The 18175-nt window shown below is 36.0% G+C and overlaps 3 protein-coding genes and 1 long non-coding RNA gene across 9 annotated transcripts; 1 reads left to right on the forward strand and 3 right to left on the reverse strand.

Moving 5' to 3' along the window:
- Positions 1-30: 30 nt before the first annotated feature.
- LOC111789431 (xyloglucan endotransglucosylase/hydrolase protein 9-like) lies at positions 31-1649 on the reverse strand. The gene is made up of 4 exons (XM_023670204.1): positions 1468-1649; positions 1274-1374; positions 996-1189; positions 31-677 (listed from the first exon to the last, which is right to left on the reverse strand). The coding sequence occupies exons 1-4, from the start codon at positions 1640-1642 to the stop codon at positions 284-286; spliced, it is 864 nt and encodes a 287-aa protein (XP_023525972.1). The 5' UTR covers positions 1643-1649; the 3' UTR covers positions 31-283.
- Positions 1650-2865: 1216 nt separating this feature from the next.
- Positions 2866-6226, forward strand: LOC111788734. Of its 3 annotated transcripts, XR_002814209.1 has the most exons (7): positions 2866-3318; positions 3615-3679; positions 4274-4390; positions 4751-4852; positions 5457-5539; positions 6013-6057; positions 6132-6226. It is a non-coding gene; the product is annotated as an uncharacterized LOC111788734 (long non-coding RNA). The 3 variants fall into 3 exon arrangements; XR_002814208.1 differs by lacking the exons at positions 6013-6057; positions 6132-6226 and having other exon boundaries at positions 4751-4863; positions 5457-5664; XR_002814207.1 differs by lacking the exons at positions 6013-6057; positions 6132-6226 and having other exon boundaries at positions 5457-5664.
- On the reverse strand, positions 5544-9577 carry LOC111788733 (kinase-interacting family protein-like). 3 transcript variants are annotated; one of them, XM_023669197.1, is made up of 3 exons: positions 9374-9577; positions 7977-8158; positions 5544-6713 (listed from the first exon to the last, which is right to left on the reverse strand). In XM_023669197.1, exons 2-3 carry the CDS (start codon positions 8116-8118, stop codon positions 5737-5739), a joined length of 1119 nt encoding a protein of 372 aa, XP_023524965.1. In that variant the 5' UTR covers positions 8119-8158; positions 9374-9577; the 3' UTR covers positions 5544-5736. The 3 variants fall into 3 exon arrangements, with proteins under 3 accessions (XP_023524965.1, XP_023524964.1, XP_023524966.1); XM_023669196.1 differs by having other exon boundaries at positions 9387-9576; XM_023669198.1 differs by lacking the exon at positions 9374-9577 and adding an exon at positions 7224-7340 and having other exon boundaries at positions 7977-8088.
- A 1247-nt stretch (positions 9578-10824) lies between these two features.
- LOC111789238 (dehydrogenase/reductase SDR family member FEY-like) lies at positions 10825-16021 on the reverse strand. 2 transcript variants are annotated; one of them, XM_023669944.1, is made up of 8 exons: positions 15620-15902; positions 15282-15385; positions 15013-15130; positions 14350-14486; positions 13694-13795; positions 12927-13019; positions 12225-12297; positions 10825-11375 (listed from the first exon to the last, which is right to left on the reverse strand). In XM_023669944.1, the coding sequence occupies exons 1-8, from the start codon at positions 15750-15752 to the stop codon at positions 11104-11106; spliced, it is 1032 nt and encodes a 343-aa protein (XP_023525712.1). In that variant the 5' UTR covers positions 15753-15902; the 3' UTR covers positions 10825-11103. The 2 variants fall into 2 exon arrangements, with proteins under 2 accessions (XP_023525712.1, XP_023525711.1); XM_023669943.1 differs by having other exon boundaries at positions 10835-11375; positions 15282-15402; positions 15620-16021.
- Between the last annotated feature and the right edge of the window lie 2154 nt (positions 16022-18175).

Here is an 18175-nt window from a genome sequence, read left to right on the forward strand (position 1 = left end):
CTACTTGGATGTTTATGACGTTCAATTAGAACACAATTCATGGGCATTTGCTTCCTAAAATTACCACTGGGGATATGATACATTCAATGCCGAGTATTGAAATTTGGTTCAACTTTGTGGTTACTGCAACAGAGGTATGAATTTGTTCTCCCATGTTCGTTTGTGTACCTTAAATTGCTTATGAACAAATTCAAATGTGTTCTTATGTATGGTCGTAGAGGCCTCAGAAATGGAACAAGTTGCATTTTGTGACATTTTAGAAAAGGGTCCATGAAATGATATGTCAGGCACATTCCCTGGGTAATTCCATGAACCTCACAGAATCTTTACAATAATCGTATACCAAATGCCGTGCACGAACCCACTTCAGTTGGTGTGCTTTGTGCCTGGTTAGCCCTCTTAACGATGGCTTGTCCCACCAGAATTGCCTTGGCATACCACACTTGGCCTCTGCATCCTCCTCAGGCTCCAATTCGCAAGCTTTAATGTCAAAAGATCGAAATGTAGCCACAAATGGCGCGTTGCTCCAATTGGTTTTAACTCTTCCTCCTTGTGTCGCCCAGTCATCCGCATTCCATATGGAACCTCTAACACCCATGGCTTGGTTTCTGGGGTAGGCCACTCCGCTTTCTTCTTTGTTCTCAAACACTCTTATGGGAATATTGTCAACTAGAAACCTATCAATGTAAACTTATCAACACTTTTACAAGTGGGAGATTCCATTCCACAACCATTAAACTAGAGCACGGTTGCTTCGTTGCAAATTTTGTAAACGTTAGAAGTAAAAATAAAATTAGAATGTTAATGTTAGACGAAAACTAAGTGATCATGTATGACAATGTCTAAGATTCTATAATGATGTTTAAATGATTCTTCGTCAAAGCTAAGCTAATATTGTCACTTTTGAAAGATTAGGAACGAGTTTTAGAATTTTAACCCAAATAAAAAAAAATCTGTGGGTGTCATGAGTGATCAAGGTGAGACATGAAACTTACACTATAGAGTGACGATTCCAGAAGAGGGAATAAGTATGAAAATCGGTAGTGGGATCAAACCATAGAGTGTGCCTTTGCTCTCTGTTTCCAGTGCCATTAGCATACACATTAGTTTGAACTAGATATGGTTGTCCCGATAAATTCCCCAAAAACTCAAAATCTAGCTCATCGTGGTTTGGTCCCTCTGATGTCATCTGTAATTTTACACACATAAGTTAGTTCTCACTTCATCTTTGTAAACTGGTTTGGAGTTTAGATACCAAGTGCGTGTGCATTACGTAGAAGGCTGTCACTGTCCCTCCAGAGTCGCCCTCCACTAGTTTGATTTGGACACTCGCTTTTCCGAATAGATACTTCTTCTTAGATTCAAACCCACAACCTAAAACAAACAAAAAAAATTGAAAGAAAGCACAACAAACTAGAAATTTGAAGATTTCGAGAGAGACCTTGGAAGCATGGTCTTTGTTTATACCAGAAACAGAGTCAAGTGTTAAGTTGGCGTGATCTTGCTCAATGAGGATATGATCGGGCGACCAATTTGATTGAAACAATTCATCAAAGTCGGTGCAAGAAACAGACCAAACGAGCAATATGAGCAAGCAACGGAGTAAGCGCATTGGTTTAGAATACAAAAGCCACCTCGCCATACTCTGATATTGTGGAATCAAAGTTGTTAATCCAAGGAGAAGATTTATAGGGAAAATATGGATGGAGGAGTTGATTGAAAAGTGCAATGGGGGGAGGTGAGGTAAGTGGGACGGCTGCTGCTAACACGTCAGGCATCACTCAGGAGCGGCGCTGAGTATTAAGTTATACATACAAACGGTATCAATCAGCTTTATTATCCCACTTCCACCCCCGCCACACCCACACCACTTCCTTCTACTTCTACCATCACACTCACACCACTTTTCTATACTTCTACCATCTTTTTCACCTAATTTTTCATATCTCACATCATTTCTTTATTACTTCACTTATAATCTACACGTTTATTTGACTCGATCCGTACAAATCGTGCCCAAGAATGGACACGAAAATTGACTCAATATGTATAAAACGATGGTCTATTCGTAGAAAGTCGTGAAAATGCAATGATAATACAAATAATATATATATATATATATAAAAGTGGGGATGGGCGGGGCGGTGAATTGGGCAAGAAAGGACGTGGGAAATACAATTTTGTCCTCGATCTCGTTTATCTAATAAGGAGAATTTCATCCTTAATCTTGTTTATCTAATAGAGAGAATTTTCTATATATTAGAGATATTTAATAGTAAATTATAGCTTACCATATATATCATATTTGATATTTTATATAGCTTACCATATATATCATATTTGATATTTTATTATAGACAAATATCTAATATTTGTGTATTTGTATAAACGAATAGTCTTAGTAAATATTTTATTGTTATTGTTTTGAAGAACGGAAACATTAACTGATTGAGCTACAACCACGACAGCTTTAGGCAAGGGAGAAAGACAACCAAGGAAAAGAGCTTAACCAAACAAGAATGGAGAACAAGTTAGACCTCCAATTGTCACTGAGACCACTTCAATAAGTGAGCTGTAGGCGGAGAGGGAGTTCAAGTGGCTCTCCTTAATATGTAAAGATTCCACGGCTTCTCCCGGTGGTACCTACCAAAAATAGGACTCTTCGTAGGGTGAACTTCTCTACCCATTTATTTATTCCATTTATTGTTATTTCCAATTATTACTAGTAATTTATTTGATTATAGATGGAGAATTTTGACCTGAATAAAATTCTAACATTAATTCATCAAATTTAAATTTTGATTTAAAAAAAATAAAAATAGGGAGTGGCCACGTTTTGTTATGTCCCGCAATTGATTACAAAAATAAATGGGGGAATGAACGCGACTCCATATCCTCTGCTTTCGTTTGCGCTCTACGATTTCTTCCAAATCATACTCTTCCAATTCATTCTCACAACCAGGAGATTCGAGTCTGCACCAATCGTATTTGCTGCCGTCAAGGTTCCTTTCAGACACTCCGAACTCTCAGCGGCGTCGCACCTTCCTCCATTACTGTCAATTCTTGTGGTTGTTTACGAAACTGCGGCGCTGGCCCTAACGTTGGCCATAAAGCAGTTGTCTGGTGGAGGCTGTGATTCCATCGGTGTGTGTAAGAGTTTGAAGGCTCTTGCTCTGTGGTAGAGAGATGAAAGTGAATTGGAGGCTGGGAATTTCTCTCAGGCCGAGCCAATTTTCCTGTAGTTAAAATTGTTCCGCCTTTTACCGAGTGGCAATGTTGATAACCACGTCTCCAGTCTGCTTTTCTTTCTGCGATTCGGTATGAAAATTTTGTTCACAATGATGCATTATATATGATGCTATGCTTCAATTTATATGCCCCGTCTTATACTAAATTTGGTTACCATGGTTGAATTTCTGCCAATAAGCGCTGAAAATTATAGCTCGTTCAATTTTAAGTCGCCTAAGTTCTTTCCAAACGCTTCATGTTGTTGATAATTTGACCTGTATCTCTCTAGTCTACGGATATATCTGCACTTGAAATTTCTTGTTCCTCGACTTCACTGAAGCAGCTGCATTCAGAAAATTACACACAACTTCTTTGAAAAATTTCAGGTCTATCATGAGATTCGCACAGGGGAACCATTCTGGTGACCTTAAAGGTGCAAATGAAGCTCTAGGTGAGAAGTATTTTGGTTAATCATCATGTGCATTACATTCCATCTCAAAAGATAGACGTTAGTTTTGAGAAAATAACTAGGTTGCCACACTAAAATGAGTCTGGATTGTGAATTTAGTTATTATTGAAGGAGAAAAGTGTAGAGCCCAGGTTGTGATATCTCAATTTATTGACAAGATTTACGATATACAGAATTCTAATTTCTTCCATTTCAAATGATTTTAAGAAGATCTGTGTAGTGCCAAGCTCTAGATGTCAAGAGCAAGAGAAAATTCGGAGGATAACAGGAAAACTTTGGACATGACCTTCAATTATAATTGTAAATTCAGGGATCAACTTCTTTGTGATGCATGAACCTTTATGCCAAGGACCTCCTGGATGTAAGGGAAAAAAAAGTTAAAATTCTAAAGAGTGATGATTCTAAACTGTAATTTAGAGGTCTTTCGAACCTTCATTCAGCTAATAGAACATGCAACTTTGTTGATCATCACTACTTTTTGTCCTTTAATCGAGAAGATGTGAGAAAAGGGATTCGAACTCTAGTGTACACTATCGTATAGTTCCCAAGATGTGTTTCCTAATTTTCATTTTGCAGGCTTACATTCGTAAAGGTGACAGCATTCTTAACTATGGAGCATTTTGATTCAGCTGCGATGTCATATTCAACAGCTTTAAAATTTGATCCTTCAATTCGCCTTCAAAACCATTCAAGGTATTGATTCACTTATCTTGATATGAGAAGAATATGGGCAATTTCGTTACTGGGACAAAAGAGACAACCACTTAAAATTACTCCGTTACGGTTACAAGTCAATTGATAGCTTGTAAAACTTAACTGTCTGAAAATAGTCTCCCAAACAAGACTATTTGTTTTATGACTTTTTTTGAAACTGACCTCGAACCGAGCACAGTTTCTGAAGTGTCTGCCATCAGAATTTCTCACTGATCTCTTTCAATTATTCCCTTTCGAGTTCGTCATTTTAGGAAATGTGATTGAAGTCGGATTTTGTTAAGGGCTGCTAGAGTGCCTGTTTAATGTTATTCTCATATTTGCACATCATTTCTTCTATAGGTGCGAGTTGCTAAATTTCAGGAGAGACTCAGTGCCGTGCATACGCAACAAATTCTGAGAACAAAAATAATGACACAGTTCGAGATTCAGTCGTGCCTTCAGGTTGTTTCCAGGTTTCAAATTCCTGACTCATTGTCTTTCAAACCTTACTTTGGTTAAATGCCTAGAAATTTAATTCAATTTTGAAATTTCATTGAAATCTGAATGGGAATTTGTATAACTCTACATGAGAATGATTTTGATCCCAAGAAAAATAAACAGTTAAGTACATCAAATTGTAAATGTGTAAAAGAAATCAGAACTTCGTGAAGAAAAAGACAACTAAACATAATTCAGAATTTTTTTCCCAATGGATAATGCAGTGTTCTTGTGCCTAACTTCCTACCCATGTACCCTACCACGACGAACTTTGTGCTTCAAAAAGTTAAATTAGAAGTATGACAAGTCTCTGAACTTTGAATATAAGTTTCTAGATTTCAATGGTCTCTCTAATCAACATCGAATACGTCGAAGATCTAATTAGAACATCAAACAATTTGTACACCTTCCATTACTTGCCTTGATAACATTTGTTCTTTCATCAGACTAATGCCACTGAAATCTTCCCTTGCATTATTTGCCACTGGGATTGAACACTTCCCTAAATAGTACTGTAAACCAAAAGCATATACTGTTGTTCATTAACTTGCTGCTTTTCATTGTTTAGGGATTCCCTGTTTCATTATCTTACTGTCTCCCTCAAATTAGACCACAGCACAGCAAAAAGCAGATAAAAGTTGGTATCAGAAGGTGATGGAACTTAAGACTATTTCATACTGCTTTCTAGTACTAACATTTAGTGTCCAATGCCACAGTACCAACAAAAAACTTCCACTAAGTTATTTATAAGGGATTGGGTATTGCCAATCTTACTACTGCAGCTGCTACTAAATATCTAGTTAGGGATGGCTTTCCCAACCCAAGTAGTAGAGAGGCAAAAGGAATTATTACATAGGATTGGTGCTATGACCACATAAAAACATGTCCATGCTCTTCACCTTTGCCCACCATCTGTATGTCTTCCTCCCGCTGTTACTTTTTTTGTCACTGCCACTGTTGATGACACCAGAATGATGCCTCTTCGATTTAAGTTTTCTAATCTGAAAGCACGCCTCCAAGGTTACCTCATTCCCATTGTGTTCTTTGTTCTTACTCGTACTCTCTACCATTGTTTTATCTATCTTCACAAGCTTCTCATAGTACTCTCTATTCTTTTTCTCCAGCCCATGAATCTGTCCCTGTAGATCTTCTATTTTCTGGTTGAGTAGGTAAGCTCTATGATCATCCCGCAGCTTCAGCATACATCGTGCCATCTCACTCGCCTTCTGTTTCATGAACACAGACTCCGCTACCAGCCCTTTGTTTTCTTCCATCAAGGAAGACACCCTATATCCCAATCTTGCATTTTCATTCAGTAATATGAGCCTTTCAGACTCCAAAACCTCAAGCAAACTCTTCTGGAGCTCGACCTTCGTCGATGAATCACCACATTGCTTTTCCAGGATGCTTACCTCATTTATAAGAATGTCATACTCCACATTCTTGATGACAATCTCCGCAACAAAGGCGTCATTGTATACCATAGGATAGTTTTTAGCTGGTATTATAACAGATACTTGCTGGTAGGAGAGAGAGCTCTCTGCATCGGACTCGATTTGACTGATCCCTGAATCTTCGACTCCATCGAAAGAGTCGAGGGTTGAAGTAACAGAAGAGTGCCTGTTGTGATGATGGTTGTGACGTTTGGCAATGGTTTGAATGTAGCGATCGGATAAGGTGGTGTAAGCAGTGTACAGTTCTTGGAGAAGCGCCAGCAGTTGAGGGCGTTTGTTGTAGTAAAATTCTGCACGTTCGGCAAAACTATCTCCTGCGTTGTTCTCTCCAGCATTTTTCATAGCAAGTAAATTCATCTTCTGCTCCATATCTGCCATAGCACAACACGAGCAAGACAACTTACAAGCTATATCATGTAATTGGATCTTCTAACCACGATTGTTGGACCCAAAGTTAAACTCATTTGATAATATCATTTTTAATTTGATTTTTAATTTTGGTATTTGAACATTCTGCCTATTGTCATTTTTTTAATGATAGTTTACATGATCTGATCAAGGACCTGCATCAATTATCACCTATATAGAATTGAGAATAAAAGAAAAATCCAAGACGAGACATATAGAATAAGGAATGAAAATATTATAAATCAATTCAAATCTTGAAATATGCAATGGAAATCTATAAACTATCTTTAAAAAATGAACAAATGATTTTGGCATAACTATATTAAAAGGTATTACAGGGCAACTGGGCTTAATTTTCTTCTGAATTTCCAAATCATTTCATTTAAAAAGCTTAAAAATGGTGGGTCAATAAGGCTTAAGGGAATAGAAAAGGACATAGAAGCAAATAATCAGGATAACAATTGAATACTCACTTGAAATTTTGAATTCCTGTCAAATTGTGGGGGCAGAAAGGCAATGGTTCCCCGCCCTAGACGGTTCTTTTGGCATTACATTGTTATAAAGGAGAATGACCCATCCAAGAACAATCTCTATCATATATCCCCAAAATTCAATTCCATCAAATTATTTTGAATGAAACTTAAGACTTACAATTCATTCAAAACAGTCAGAATCCCTAGAAAAAAAAAAAACTAAACTGGCAGATGGGGGAAGAAAACAGGCTGTAGGTTCACATACTTCAAAGTCCTCACGGGTTTGCATCAATCAGGAAAATGATAAGATGCTGTTTATAGGAAAGTTGTTGAGGACTGCTCATGGCTCAGGGATGAAAGAACACAAAGGTCAATATATTCTCTCCCACAATAAAGGTGGTTTCACATGGACAATAGACATGGGGGCTTCGCTTTTCACCGTTTCAAATTTCAAAAACAAAGTGAGAATAAAACATTATGGGGACGAAAATTCAAGACTCCCAGACTCTAATTACTCCAACCACCTACCTACCTCTCCTACTGTAATAAAGTTTGTACATGGCTACAAAATAAGTCAGTAGGTAACAGTGAGTAGGCAAGTCTTTTCCCTAGGACTAGGGCTTTATCCACCACCACCCCCACTTCCCTGGTCTTCAGTATAGAATCTCAAAGAGCTAAAACCTAAGATAGATACATGGGGTTTGAAAAAAATTAGTGTAAAGAGCCATTTTTCAAGTTAACAGTCACTGATACCTGCGAGAGAGGACGATAACAATGAAGGAGATCTGGGGCCGAGTGTTATACTGTTTCTGTTGCTGCTCAAACTCTCACAAGATGGAGATGAAGGTGTACGCTTGGTCCAAACATCTTCTTGCTCCGGGGCCACCATTTCCATCTCGCTCAAAGTGCATCCAACCACAGTGACACTCGCGTAGCTGACAACACGGTATGTATTATTCCCGGTTAATCAGCCGACAGAAATATGTGCAAAACCACTACTTTAGAACGACCGACAGAAAAGCAATATATTTTTTCGCATACCCATCAGCCAATATTAATCTAAAATACAGGACAAGGATGAGCAACGCATGATTTAAGCATTACAGGGTACACACATACATCTTTAATGAACACTTCAAAATTACAATTTAAAACTATCTTTCAACTCTTTCATGGGGATTTATTTTGAGATAAATTGTTGAACAAAGATGAATATTTATGTCGTGATTTTATTGAATGTCAGTAGTAATGATGTAAGTTCCAATTATAAAGGCATGGCCCATAAGGTAACTGGGGCAGGCAAGTTGGCAAAGCACAAAACCCAATAAAATCCAACGCCATAAATGCAGCAGGCCGTACAAAAACCTAACCTATGTTTAGAATAGAAAAGGAATAAACAGTGTAGTATGGGCAAGAGCAGCAGGAAGTTGAAAAGTAATTCATCATGTTCTCTTTAAAAAATTGGCGCAGATCTCGAAAAAATTTCAGCGTAGAGATAAACAAGTGCAAATCAAATCACTAAGTCTGTCTCAACATTCATGGTTCCGGAAGCTGCAAAACCGTATTACTCAAATCCCCAGGTTATTTTTATAATGCTTCCACATTTTCTTGACTTCGATCCTTTTCATAAGCACAGGATCACTACAAACAAATCTGAAAATCCTTTGATGCTAAATTAGACCTAGGTGCGAAACGTTTAAATTACATTCCGACGATTTGGTACCTGCTGCGATTCAATTCAAGTGTTGAATCAAATGATAAGAGTAGCTTCGTTCGGTTGTTTGGTAGAGCAATAATTTGAAAGTAATGAAAACAGATAGAGAGAGAGAGAGGAGGTTCCGATTTTAAGAACCGCCATCCTCGTTTTCCGGTGGTAATTGCAGAACACACAACGCTAGTGGACTACAGCTAAACAGAACGTGCATAAATTCCAAATTACATTATCAGGAATCAAAGAAAGAAAAAAATCACAAAACGAAAACCGTCTACAGCTGAAGACAATGTTGATATCCTTCTTCATAGAAACGCAACCAAACAGGATTGAAATCAGCGAGAAACAAACAGATTAAGAGAGTAACGCAACCGAGAAACAAATGCAAAGAGTAGCAGACGATTCACAAGAAAATGAAGTAGATGAGTAGAGAAGATACCGTGGAAACTTACCTGAACCGACGGCGTTGGTGTATCCGGCCAAAATAAGCGGAGAGATGGCGATTCCGGCGAGATTTGGAGGGTGAGGGTTTTGATTCAAACGGCTAAAGAGAAGGAGAGAGAGATTGAAGGGATGAGGTTATTTCCGTTTGAAAAACACTTCAAAGTTCACATAATAAAAGCAGAAATCTTTTTCCCAATGCTTTCTTCTACTTTATCGACATTTTCCCATAACGGATGGATTTTAAATCATTTTTTTGAATTTCATTTTTAAATAACTCAGATTTTATTTTATTTATTTATTTATTTATTAAGGTTTAAAATCTATTATTTTATAATTATTCTTGTTTAGAAATTTTAGAAAATTTGTCATTATTCTATTAATTTACCATAATTTATCTCTATATTTGGAAAATTTTGACTAAATTATTAAAAATATATATAGTTAGAATATTATTTTTGACATTTTATAAATATTAAATATTGCGAGACAATTTTAAATTGTTTATGATAGATTAAGAATAATATCATAAGTTTTTTTTTTTTTTTTTTTTTTTTTAATTTAGCTTTCCAAGACAATTATTTATTTTTTATTATAAAGTTAGATGTTTTTAGTTTTAGGATAATAAATTTAAATAATTTCTTTTTTGTTTTATAAAGCGAATTCGAGCGATAAGATAACGAATCACTACAAGGGAAGTAAGATTCGGATTACCTTGTTGATCGAATATCTTAAGACAAGAAGAACATTGTTTGAGATTCGAATCACTCCACAAGCAAGATCGATCATGCCTAGCTTGAATGATTCTTGTTGATCAAATATCTCAACGCAAGAACACTTGTTTGAAATTCGAATCACTCCACAAGCAAGATTGATCATGTCGAGCTTGAATGATTCTATATGCAACCTAAACTACATAGAATTGCAAACAAACTTAGTCATTGGCCAAAGAAGAGCACAAATGTTTCTTTTACTATATTTTCCAAGTCTTCCTACAAATGCAACATACATGGCCTCAAAATGAAACTACTAAAGACATTACCAGAGTTCTAAAACTCAAAATGAAACTACTAAAGGCATTACAAGAGTTCTGAAACTATTAAAAGAGTTCTAAACTACTAAAGTCATTAACATTCATACCATAATTAACCATGTTTGTCATAACTAACCATAATTAACCATGTTTGTCATAACTAACCATGATGTAATTATAACTAAAGTAAATTAAAAGTCTTAAAATATATTAATGAAATACAATACATCTAAATTATTCTAAATTGTAATCGACCCAAAATTTATAACATGAAACTTCATTCTTCTTTAATGTGGCATGAATTGAAATATCTTTTGATAATTTCAACAATTATTATTCATATCTTCATTGAAGCATATTGTATGATTGATACCTCTTAGTTCATATTCCAACCAAAAGCTTTCAAAGTTCTCATATTCAAATTCATAAGCTTGAAATGGCATTGTATTATATAAAAGATAAATGGCATTGTAATTATTATGAGGTGCTGGCGAAGTAATGTGATGGCATGCACAAATGCGCAGCAATATACAAATCCATTTGACGAGCCAGCCAAAGAGGTTAATGGCAATTCAACAACTGAATAATACAACAAAATCTTCATTTTCGTTTTCGTTTTCGTTTCTTGTTAAGTATGATGACTCGTTCGTGAGATTCATTTGTGTCTATCAAATACTAAGAATGGAAATTTACCATTAGTTAGTCTCTGTTGAATCAGCTCCATAGCGACAAGTAATTTGATCTCCTTCTAATAGCTTCTCGACGACGTCCGAGTGCAAGCCCGTCATCTCCAATGTCTTCTCCCACAGTCGGTAAGCAGTCTCGACGTTGTGTGCCTCTTCTGAAGGATTTGTTGGACGGCATTCTTGGGCAAGAAATGCACAAACAGGCCATTTATCAGCTTTAAGTAGTTCACAGTATTCTGGAACTTGAGGATCAGTGGCAGCAAAGAGAGTACTTCTAGAACCTGCAATTGGCGAATGATGAAGTGTATTTGAATTCAAAGTCATGTATGTTAAGGTAAAAGTATCTTTGAATGCTACAAAATAATAGCATAATCTAACATTTTTCATCAAGATTAAACAGAAAATCCAGATGAAACAAGTTCTTTCTGTTAAGGAGGGGGAATATGTCGAGAATTGTTGGGAGAAGAGTCCCACGTCGACTAGTTAAGGGGTTGATCATGGGTTTAAAGTAAGGAATACATCTCCATGGTATGAGGCCTTTTGGAGAAACAAAAAACAAAACAAAACCATGAGAGCTCATACTCAAAGTAGACAATATCATATCATTGTGGAGGTTCGTGATTTCTAACAGCATCTCTATTCACTCCAGTGTTCTCTATTTCCTTGAATAAAAACGAAGAACTTTTCGAGAGCTAACATCTTGTTAATGGGAATAAGGAGGTTCTACCTTTGGAAAAGAGCAGGCTTGGTCTTGACAAGATTAGGAATACAAGTTCGGCTTTCTTTCTAAAGGTTTTACAACCAAGCAACATGGTTGGTCGTCATCAAACAAGATTCTGGTTTTCCATTTTTTTTAAAAAAATTTAAACAGGAAGGTTCCTCAAATACTCCTACAAAGAGTGCCAACTCGTAGAAATTCTAGAATTAGTTTGACTTCTAGTGTTCGGATAATTTTCGCGAAGTTTCTCACACGATTCTTTCTTATGGAACGCATCTCAACCACAAAAACTTGAGACATTCGCAATAAGGAATCGTTATCAAATGTAACTACTTCGTCATTTTAGAATAAAGATTGACATTATCTCATTTAGTTGAGACAAGAAACAATGTAATCACTTGAAATGGCTTACCTTCTTGAGGACTGAAGATAAAATAAGGAATTAGGCGATAACCAGCTTGAACAACTTTTGAAAGATCCCTTGCCTGCATTGATAAGCAAAATTAAACGCAGTACAAATAGTGATGGTTCATATCAGACTGCATTCAAAGGATATAATTCTACTACCACCTGACTGAGTGAAACCACTCAGCACAAACATATTGTTGATCATATTACAAAAAGGTATAAGATCCTGCAAATATAATATTCCAGACGCCTATAATTTTGGTAACATGGATGTGGGTTTTGAAGCAGTCATTTTCAACATAAGGCTCTGCTATAATCATGTAAATTATTCTGTGATTTGGAATGAAAAGCAAGCAGAATGTGCAGAAATTAACAGTCAAAGTGAATCGCCATACACGGATGGAGCAGATTTCAGTGAAAAAATTTCTGAAAATTTTTAGAAGCTGCTGAGAATTTTAGTGGAAATTCAATCCACTTATTGAGATATCATCCAAATACTTTAGTAACATGCATAATTTCAGTCATCAAATAGTTAAACATCATTATCACTTCTGAAGATAATGGGATAATAAAATATACGTGAATACTTCAATCTCACATCATATCAAGGAATGTACAAGATGATACAAATAAAATTGAAGATTATATATTCTAGAGTCTTGTTTCTGCTACCAATAGGCTGGTACTTCCTCAAGTAAAAACTTACCACATTTGTGTGAACAATCCCAGGTGAAACGCACACCACATTGATGCCAGATTCAGCAGGCAGTTTCTTATGAAGAACACTGCTAAACATAACCTGTAATCCAGAAACCATTAGACCAAGCTATGTAATGTTGGCACCCAAGAGCAGTATAAAAACAGCTTTTATAAGCCAGAAGTTAGAGATCAAACAGGAAAACTGAAAGGTGAGTTATCAATGCACAGTAAATACATCGTCTAATAATCGACAAACTGCCTAATCAAATATAGGGGGGGGGGNGGAAATGAAAGAGGATATTAGTAATGCTCATTTAATATAATAGGCTGGCTTGAGAATCCTTGCTTAAAATAATGCAAAACGAGCAAGAATCAAGGACGTACAGGAAGATGTCAAACAATGTAGCAAACAGTGAAACAAAAATCATATTGATACCTGGAACATGGCACATCCAATTTATAGAAGAGAAAGTTTCAAGGTTACAGAAGCAAACTTGATTTTTTGAATTGCGCAAAAAGGTTTTAACGAATTCATACTCCCATAGAGAAGTGATTCTCCATGGAATGCCATTTTAAAAAGAGGAAAACAATAACTAAACAGAATATGACCATTGTTTCAAGTGTAAATTACTGATTAAATTGACTAAGAGAGAAGGAACATGGAATATCATAATTGAATGCACAATAATAATAAATTAAGAAAAAAAAAAGAAATACAATTATAAAAGGATATGAGTAGTGGGAAGGAATTGACTAGTTGACCAGTAACTATACCTGTGCCAACTTACTGCTAGAGTATCCAACTAAGCTTGTAAATTTCCTTTTCGGTGAAACGACATTCATGTCTTCCGTGTCAACGAAACCAACATAATGCATCTAAATATTAAGCATGTAACTGTGATTACACGACAGAAACAAACATCAAAATGACCAAATACGAAATATCTATTTTGCCAACATGATCTCTAGTAGCAAATAGCCAAGAAAAATTTGACTCCACCTTACAATTGAACCCAGGGCTGTAGGGATTGAAAATGGTCGTTAATGAAAATCCGATCCTAGACCCACCATGCAACTGATGTGTATAATTTACAAAGATCTGGAAGTCAAATCATTTCATTCCAATTTTTTCCCAGGGCTTATCTTTATTTTATCTTTCGAAAAAAATGATTTTTGTCATCACAGAGACAATATATGCACTTGATTGTGATATTGAAAGCCTAATATAAATTTTCATTACTGAATATACTTCTTATTCTTAGAATGAAAAAGAGCACTAATGCATAGTTAAGATTAAATCATTACATAAACTTTATTAGCTAAACACAAAGTATACAGGTTACCATTTTCTATGTATGAACATGTACCCATACATTATACGATGCAGAAACATATGATCTATGCTTTTGTATAGTGCCCACGAAACTTACAACAGAGTTCACATTAATTATCCGGCTTGGGGAACCTCTGATAAGGGATGGCAAGAGTAATATTGAAAGCAATGCAGGTGCCAAATGATTCACTTGCAGGTGCTCTTCATAACCATCTTTAGAAAATTTTTGTGGCTCTAGAGACAACAAACTCAAATTAAACCAAGACATTGGCACATATTTCTTTACCAAAAAAAAAAATAGTATTATAATCAAAGGAATGTAATCGCTCCACAACTACAGTACGATGAAAGTAAAGAAATGATTATTCAGATTCTTTCTTTTCTGAATAGCAAGCATAGGATCTTCAGAAGCATTTACACTCCTAGGAATAGTCAGCATAAATGTTTAGAACAGAAAAGAACAGTAATCGCCAGCATAAGAGCAGTAATCGACAAGCAAGGTGAATGTTACATATCAAGTAAGCTATCACAGAAAGTTTCCACAAAATGCATTATGTACTAAAACTAGAGTATTACAAGCATTTACAATGGAAAAAAACACAAACTATTTCAATCACAACAATAGTTCCTTTTAGCAGCTCATGAACTGAAGAAATGTCCAGTAAGAAAGTAACTGACATTTATGAATAACTTAGTTGATTCAAGCCTGGCAATAAGGAAATGGAAAAATAAATCAACAAGTGAGTAAAAGATTACTAACCTCCAATGGAAAATATTCCAGCATTGTTGATAAGAACATGTAAAGGTCCCATACGAGCATTATAAGCTTCAGCAAATCTCACGACAGAATCTAGAGATAGAAGATCAAGTTCCATTACCTAGAAAAATCACAATGTATATCACTTATTAACAATGCATTAACTACTATTTCTAACATAAAAAGAATAATGTAGAATCTGAATTGAAGTTCAAAGTTCTTTTGATGCAGAGCTACAGAGTTCATACAGAGCTACTGTGGATTTTAGATACCTCAATATTGAGAGGAAGCCCCTTGCCAGACCATTCATTTTGCCACTTCTGAATCAAGTCGAGAGCAGCCTTTGGATTCCTCACTGCCATGACAACATGTGCCCCTGATTCAGCCAGTTGCCTGCTCCATTGAAAATCAAAGCAAAAAGAACCAAAATAATCACTGGAGCAACAAATAAATCTAAAACCTGAACAAGAGCTCGAAACCACATTCCGAAGGAGCCGGAAAAGAATTAAGCGCAAATAATGGATTCCAATCACAACGAACTACACAAAACAAGAAATCGAGAATAGAAAGGGAGTAAGTAGTTCCATGGAAGCGAGAAAAATGAAAAAACCTGGCAATCTCGCGGCCAATACCGCTGGTCGATCCGGTGACAATGCAAGTAAGGTCGTTAATAGGAGGGAGAGGCATAGGATTCTGGAGATGGCTGGCGACGATTCTCTGAAATAGCATCTCGTGAATGACATACATCCAACCTCTCAACCATTCAATCCACCCCAATCTCTCCTTCTTCTTCCTCTTCTTCTTCATCATCATCTTCTTCTCATGATGCTCCACATTCTTCTTCAGCTCCTCGGTAGAAGACGCCAGCCCCTCCATTCACATACAATTGCAGCTCGCTCGCTGACTTCAATGTTGAGATCGGAACTGGAAATCGAGCAACCTCTCTGTCTCTCTCTGAATCTCTCTCAATTTTGTATTTTTTTTTTAAATTTTTTCTTATCATTTTCCTCCAAAATTCTAATTCTTTTCCTTTTTGTTGTTACGTCTCTTTCCCCATGCCTAAAAGAAGTATCCATTGAACTCTAAATAAATAAATAAATAAATAAATAAATAAATTAAAACTTTCTAACTTCCAAAATAAATAACTCTCTATTTATTTATTTATTATTTTTTTTATTAATCCATAATTTTGGTTCATTTAAAAGATTTCTCCAACAAAAATTTATAAATTTATTAATTAAATATTTAATGCATTAATTTTTTTAAAATGTCTACTTAATTAAAATTTATGAGTTAAATTAATTCATAAAATTTTCAACATAATTTTAAATTTGCACATAAAAAAATAAAAAAGAATATAAATTATTGATACAATTATTAGTCTATGATTTTTATTTATTCCTAAAAGTGCCACTTTTTATTTTTATTTTATTTTAATTTTAAATATCATAACCTTCAAAAAGAAAAGCTAAAAATAAATGGTGGGACATATGCATTTATCCCTATGGCCCTATACAAATGGCCCTATACAAAGTTATTGATGAACAAGGAAGTTTCACTTATATTTAATTATATTATTTTTTGGAAAAAAAGTCGTATATTTTACCTAGAATTCGAGCTACGTCATCACTACATTATTTTAATATTCATGTCTATACGAGTATAATTTAACTGATTGTGACATATTTAAAAAAAAAAAAATTGATTGTTTGCTCGATTTAACAAATGTTTGATGTAATTTTTTAAAATTAGAAAAATATGACAATTTTACCCTTCAACCATAATTATTATTAGATAATCACCGCAACTTGATAATTAATGCAATGTTGCAATAAGTAGAGGTGAGAGGATTCGAACCTCTTGATTGATGATATGTATCTTAACCAATTAAGTAAGCTGGATGCGAGGCATTGGCCCTCACGTGCCCATGTCATGTCATTTACGAATACCGTACTAAATAGCGGGTGCATAATCCAGCCTCCGACATATGGGTTGGAGTGCAAAATTGGCATACTCGTGTCGTCCGATACTGTCCTTGAAAGTCTGAGAATGGGATGAGGAGGGAGAAGATAGAGATGATGGGCGTGACTTAAGGCGGCCTCTTGGTTGGCACCACCGACATTTGAATTGTTGGCGTGGCTCAAGCGCTAGAGGACTTGGACTTAGAGCTCAGCTGGCTTTATATGATATGATGTACTAGTGTCTTGTTGGTTCTGATGGGTCGCTCTTTGCATCACTGCGGGGGTTGCTGTCACAACCATACGATGAAGAGAATAGGTTGTGACTCTTACATCAAGACAAGCAAAGCGACAACCCTCAAGAGACGCCTACTCACCATGTGAGAGTCAATATAGAAGAATGTCATGATGCGACTTGAGGAAAACAGTGCATTATCCAACACACCATATAACATGTGCATTGAAGAGAAAACGAGGCATAAGAAAGATAGGAAACAGGTAGACAAGAATATTATAGATAGACTTGATGAAGGGTGAGTAGGGTCTAGGTTTTAACATCGAAAGTCGGGATTCTGAAGGAAATTTGGGGATGCAGTTTTGGAGTCAAGTTCGTCCATATGAAATATAAAAGCCCACCAAATTTGGTGTCAATCAGACATTGGACGAACACTCCACGACACCATATGACCATTCGCCAAAATGACGTCTACCAGAGAAGTATTGAAAATGCCTCAAAATGTACCATAGTAGAAAGCATGGTGTCAACTCTCCACCACCCTTAGGCCATATGGCCTAAACGAGCTACCATGTAGCACGTATGTATGTCACAACGTGGGCGAGAGACGCTCAATCATCATTACCTCACCTTGCGTTTGCTCCAGCATGATCGAGATGGATGAAAACTGGCCCAATGAACTAAATCGAAACCACGTCGATTAAATTTCTCAATCGGCCTAACCTTTCATGGAAAATTACTTCATTATTCAAATTCAAAGCCATTGTGGCTGTGCTGTGGTGGTCAATAGTTGCACCGAACAAGCCATGCAATCATGCTGCCTACCATTTTCTATTCTTTACAAACCTAACCAATTTATAAAGTTCATAGACTTTTGATTAAATGCGAACAACACAAAGGTTCGGTTTTATCATAGAACGAAAATGTATAGACAAAACGTAACAACACACCAAGAACATGAATGGTAACGCTA

The sequence above is a fragment of the Cucurbita pepo genome, chromosome LG02 (assembly GCF_002806865.2).
Source record: "Cucurbita pepo subsp. pepo cultivar mu-cu-16 chromosome LG02, ASM280686v2, whole genome shotgun sequence".
In the NCBI taxonomy this organism is placed as follows: domain Eukaryota; kingdom Viridiplantae; phylum Streptophyta; class Magnoliopsida; order Cucurbitales; family Cucurbitaceae; genus Cucurbita; species Cucurbita pepo.

Excerpts from the sequence above, each read along its gene's own strand:
- LOC111788733 (XM_023669197.1), bottom strand. The coding sequence starts at position 8,118 with ATGGAAATGGTGGCCCCGGAGCAAGAAGATGTTTGGACCAAGCGTACA. Across the intron at positions 6,714-7,976 it reads GTTATCGTCCTCTCTCGCAG|ATATGGAGCAGAAGATGAAT; the intron begins GTATCAGTGACT and ends GTGCTATGGCAG.
- LOC111789238 (XM_023669943.1), bottom strand. The coding sequence starts at position 15,885 with ATGGAGGGGCTGGCGTCTTCTACCGAGGAGCTGAAGAAGAATGTGGAG. Across the intron at positions 14,487-15,012 it reads TGGAATATTTTCCATTGGAG|AGCCACAAAAATTTTCTAAA; the intron begins GTTAGTAATCTT and ends TGTTGTCTCTAG. Across the intron at positions 12,298-12,926 it reads GGATTGTTCACACAAATGTG|GCAAGGGATCTTTCAAAAGT; the intron begins GTAAGTTTTTAC and ends TTATCAATGCAG.
- LOC111789431 (XM_023670204.1), bottom strand. The coding sequence starts at position 1,642 with ATGGCGAGGTGGCTTTTGTATTCTAAACCAATGCGCTTACTCCGTTGC. Across the intron at positions 1,375-1,467 it reads AACACTTGACTCTGTTTCTG|GTTGTGGGTTTGAATCTAAG; the intron begins GTATAAACAAAG and ends TGTTTGTTTTAG. Across the intron at positions 1,190-1,273 it reads GGACAGTGACAGCCTTCTAC|ATGACATCAGAGGGACCAAA; the intron begins GTAATGCACACG and ends GTAAAATTACAG.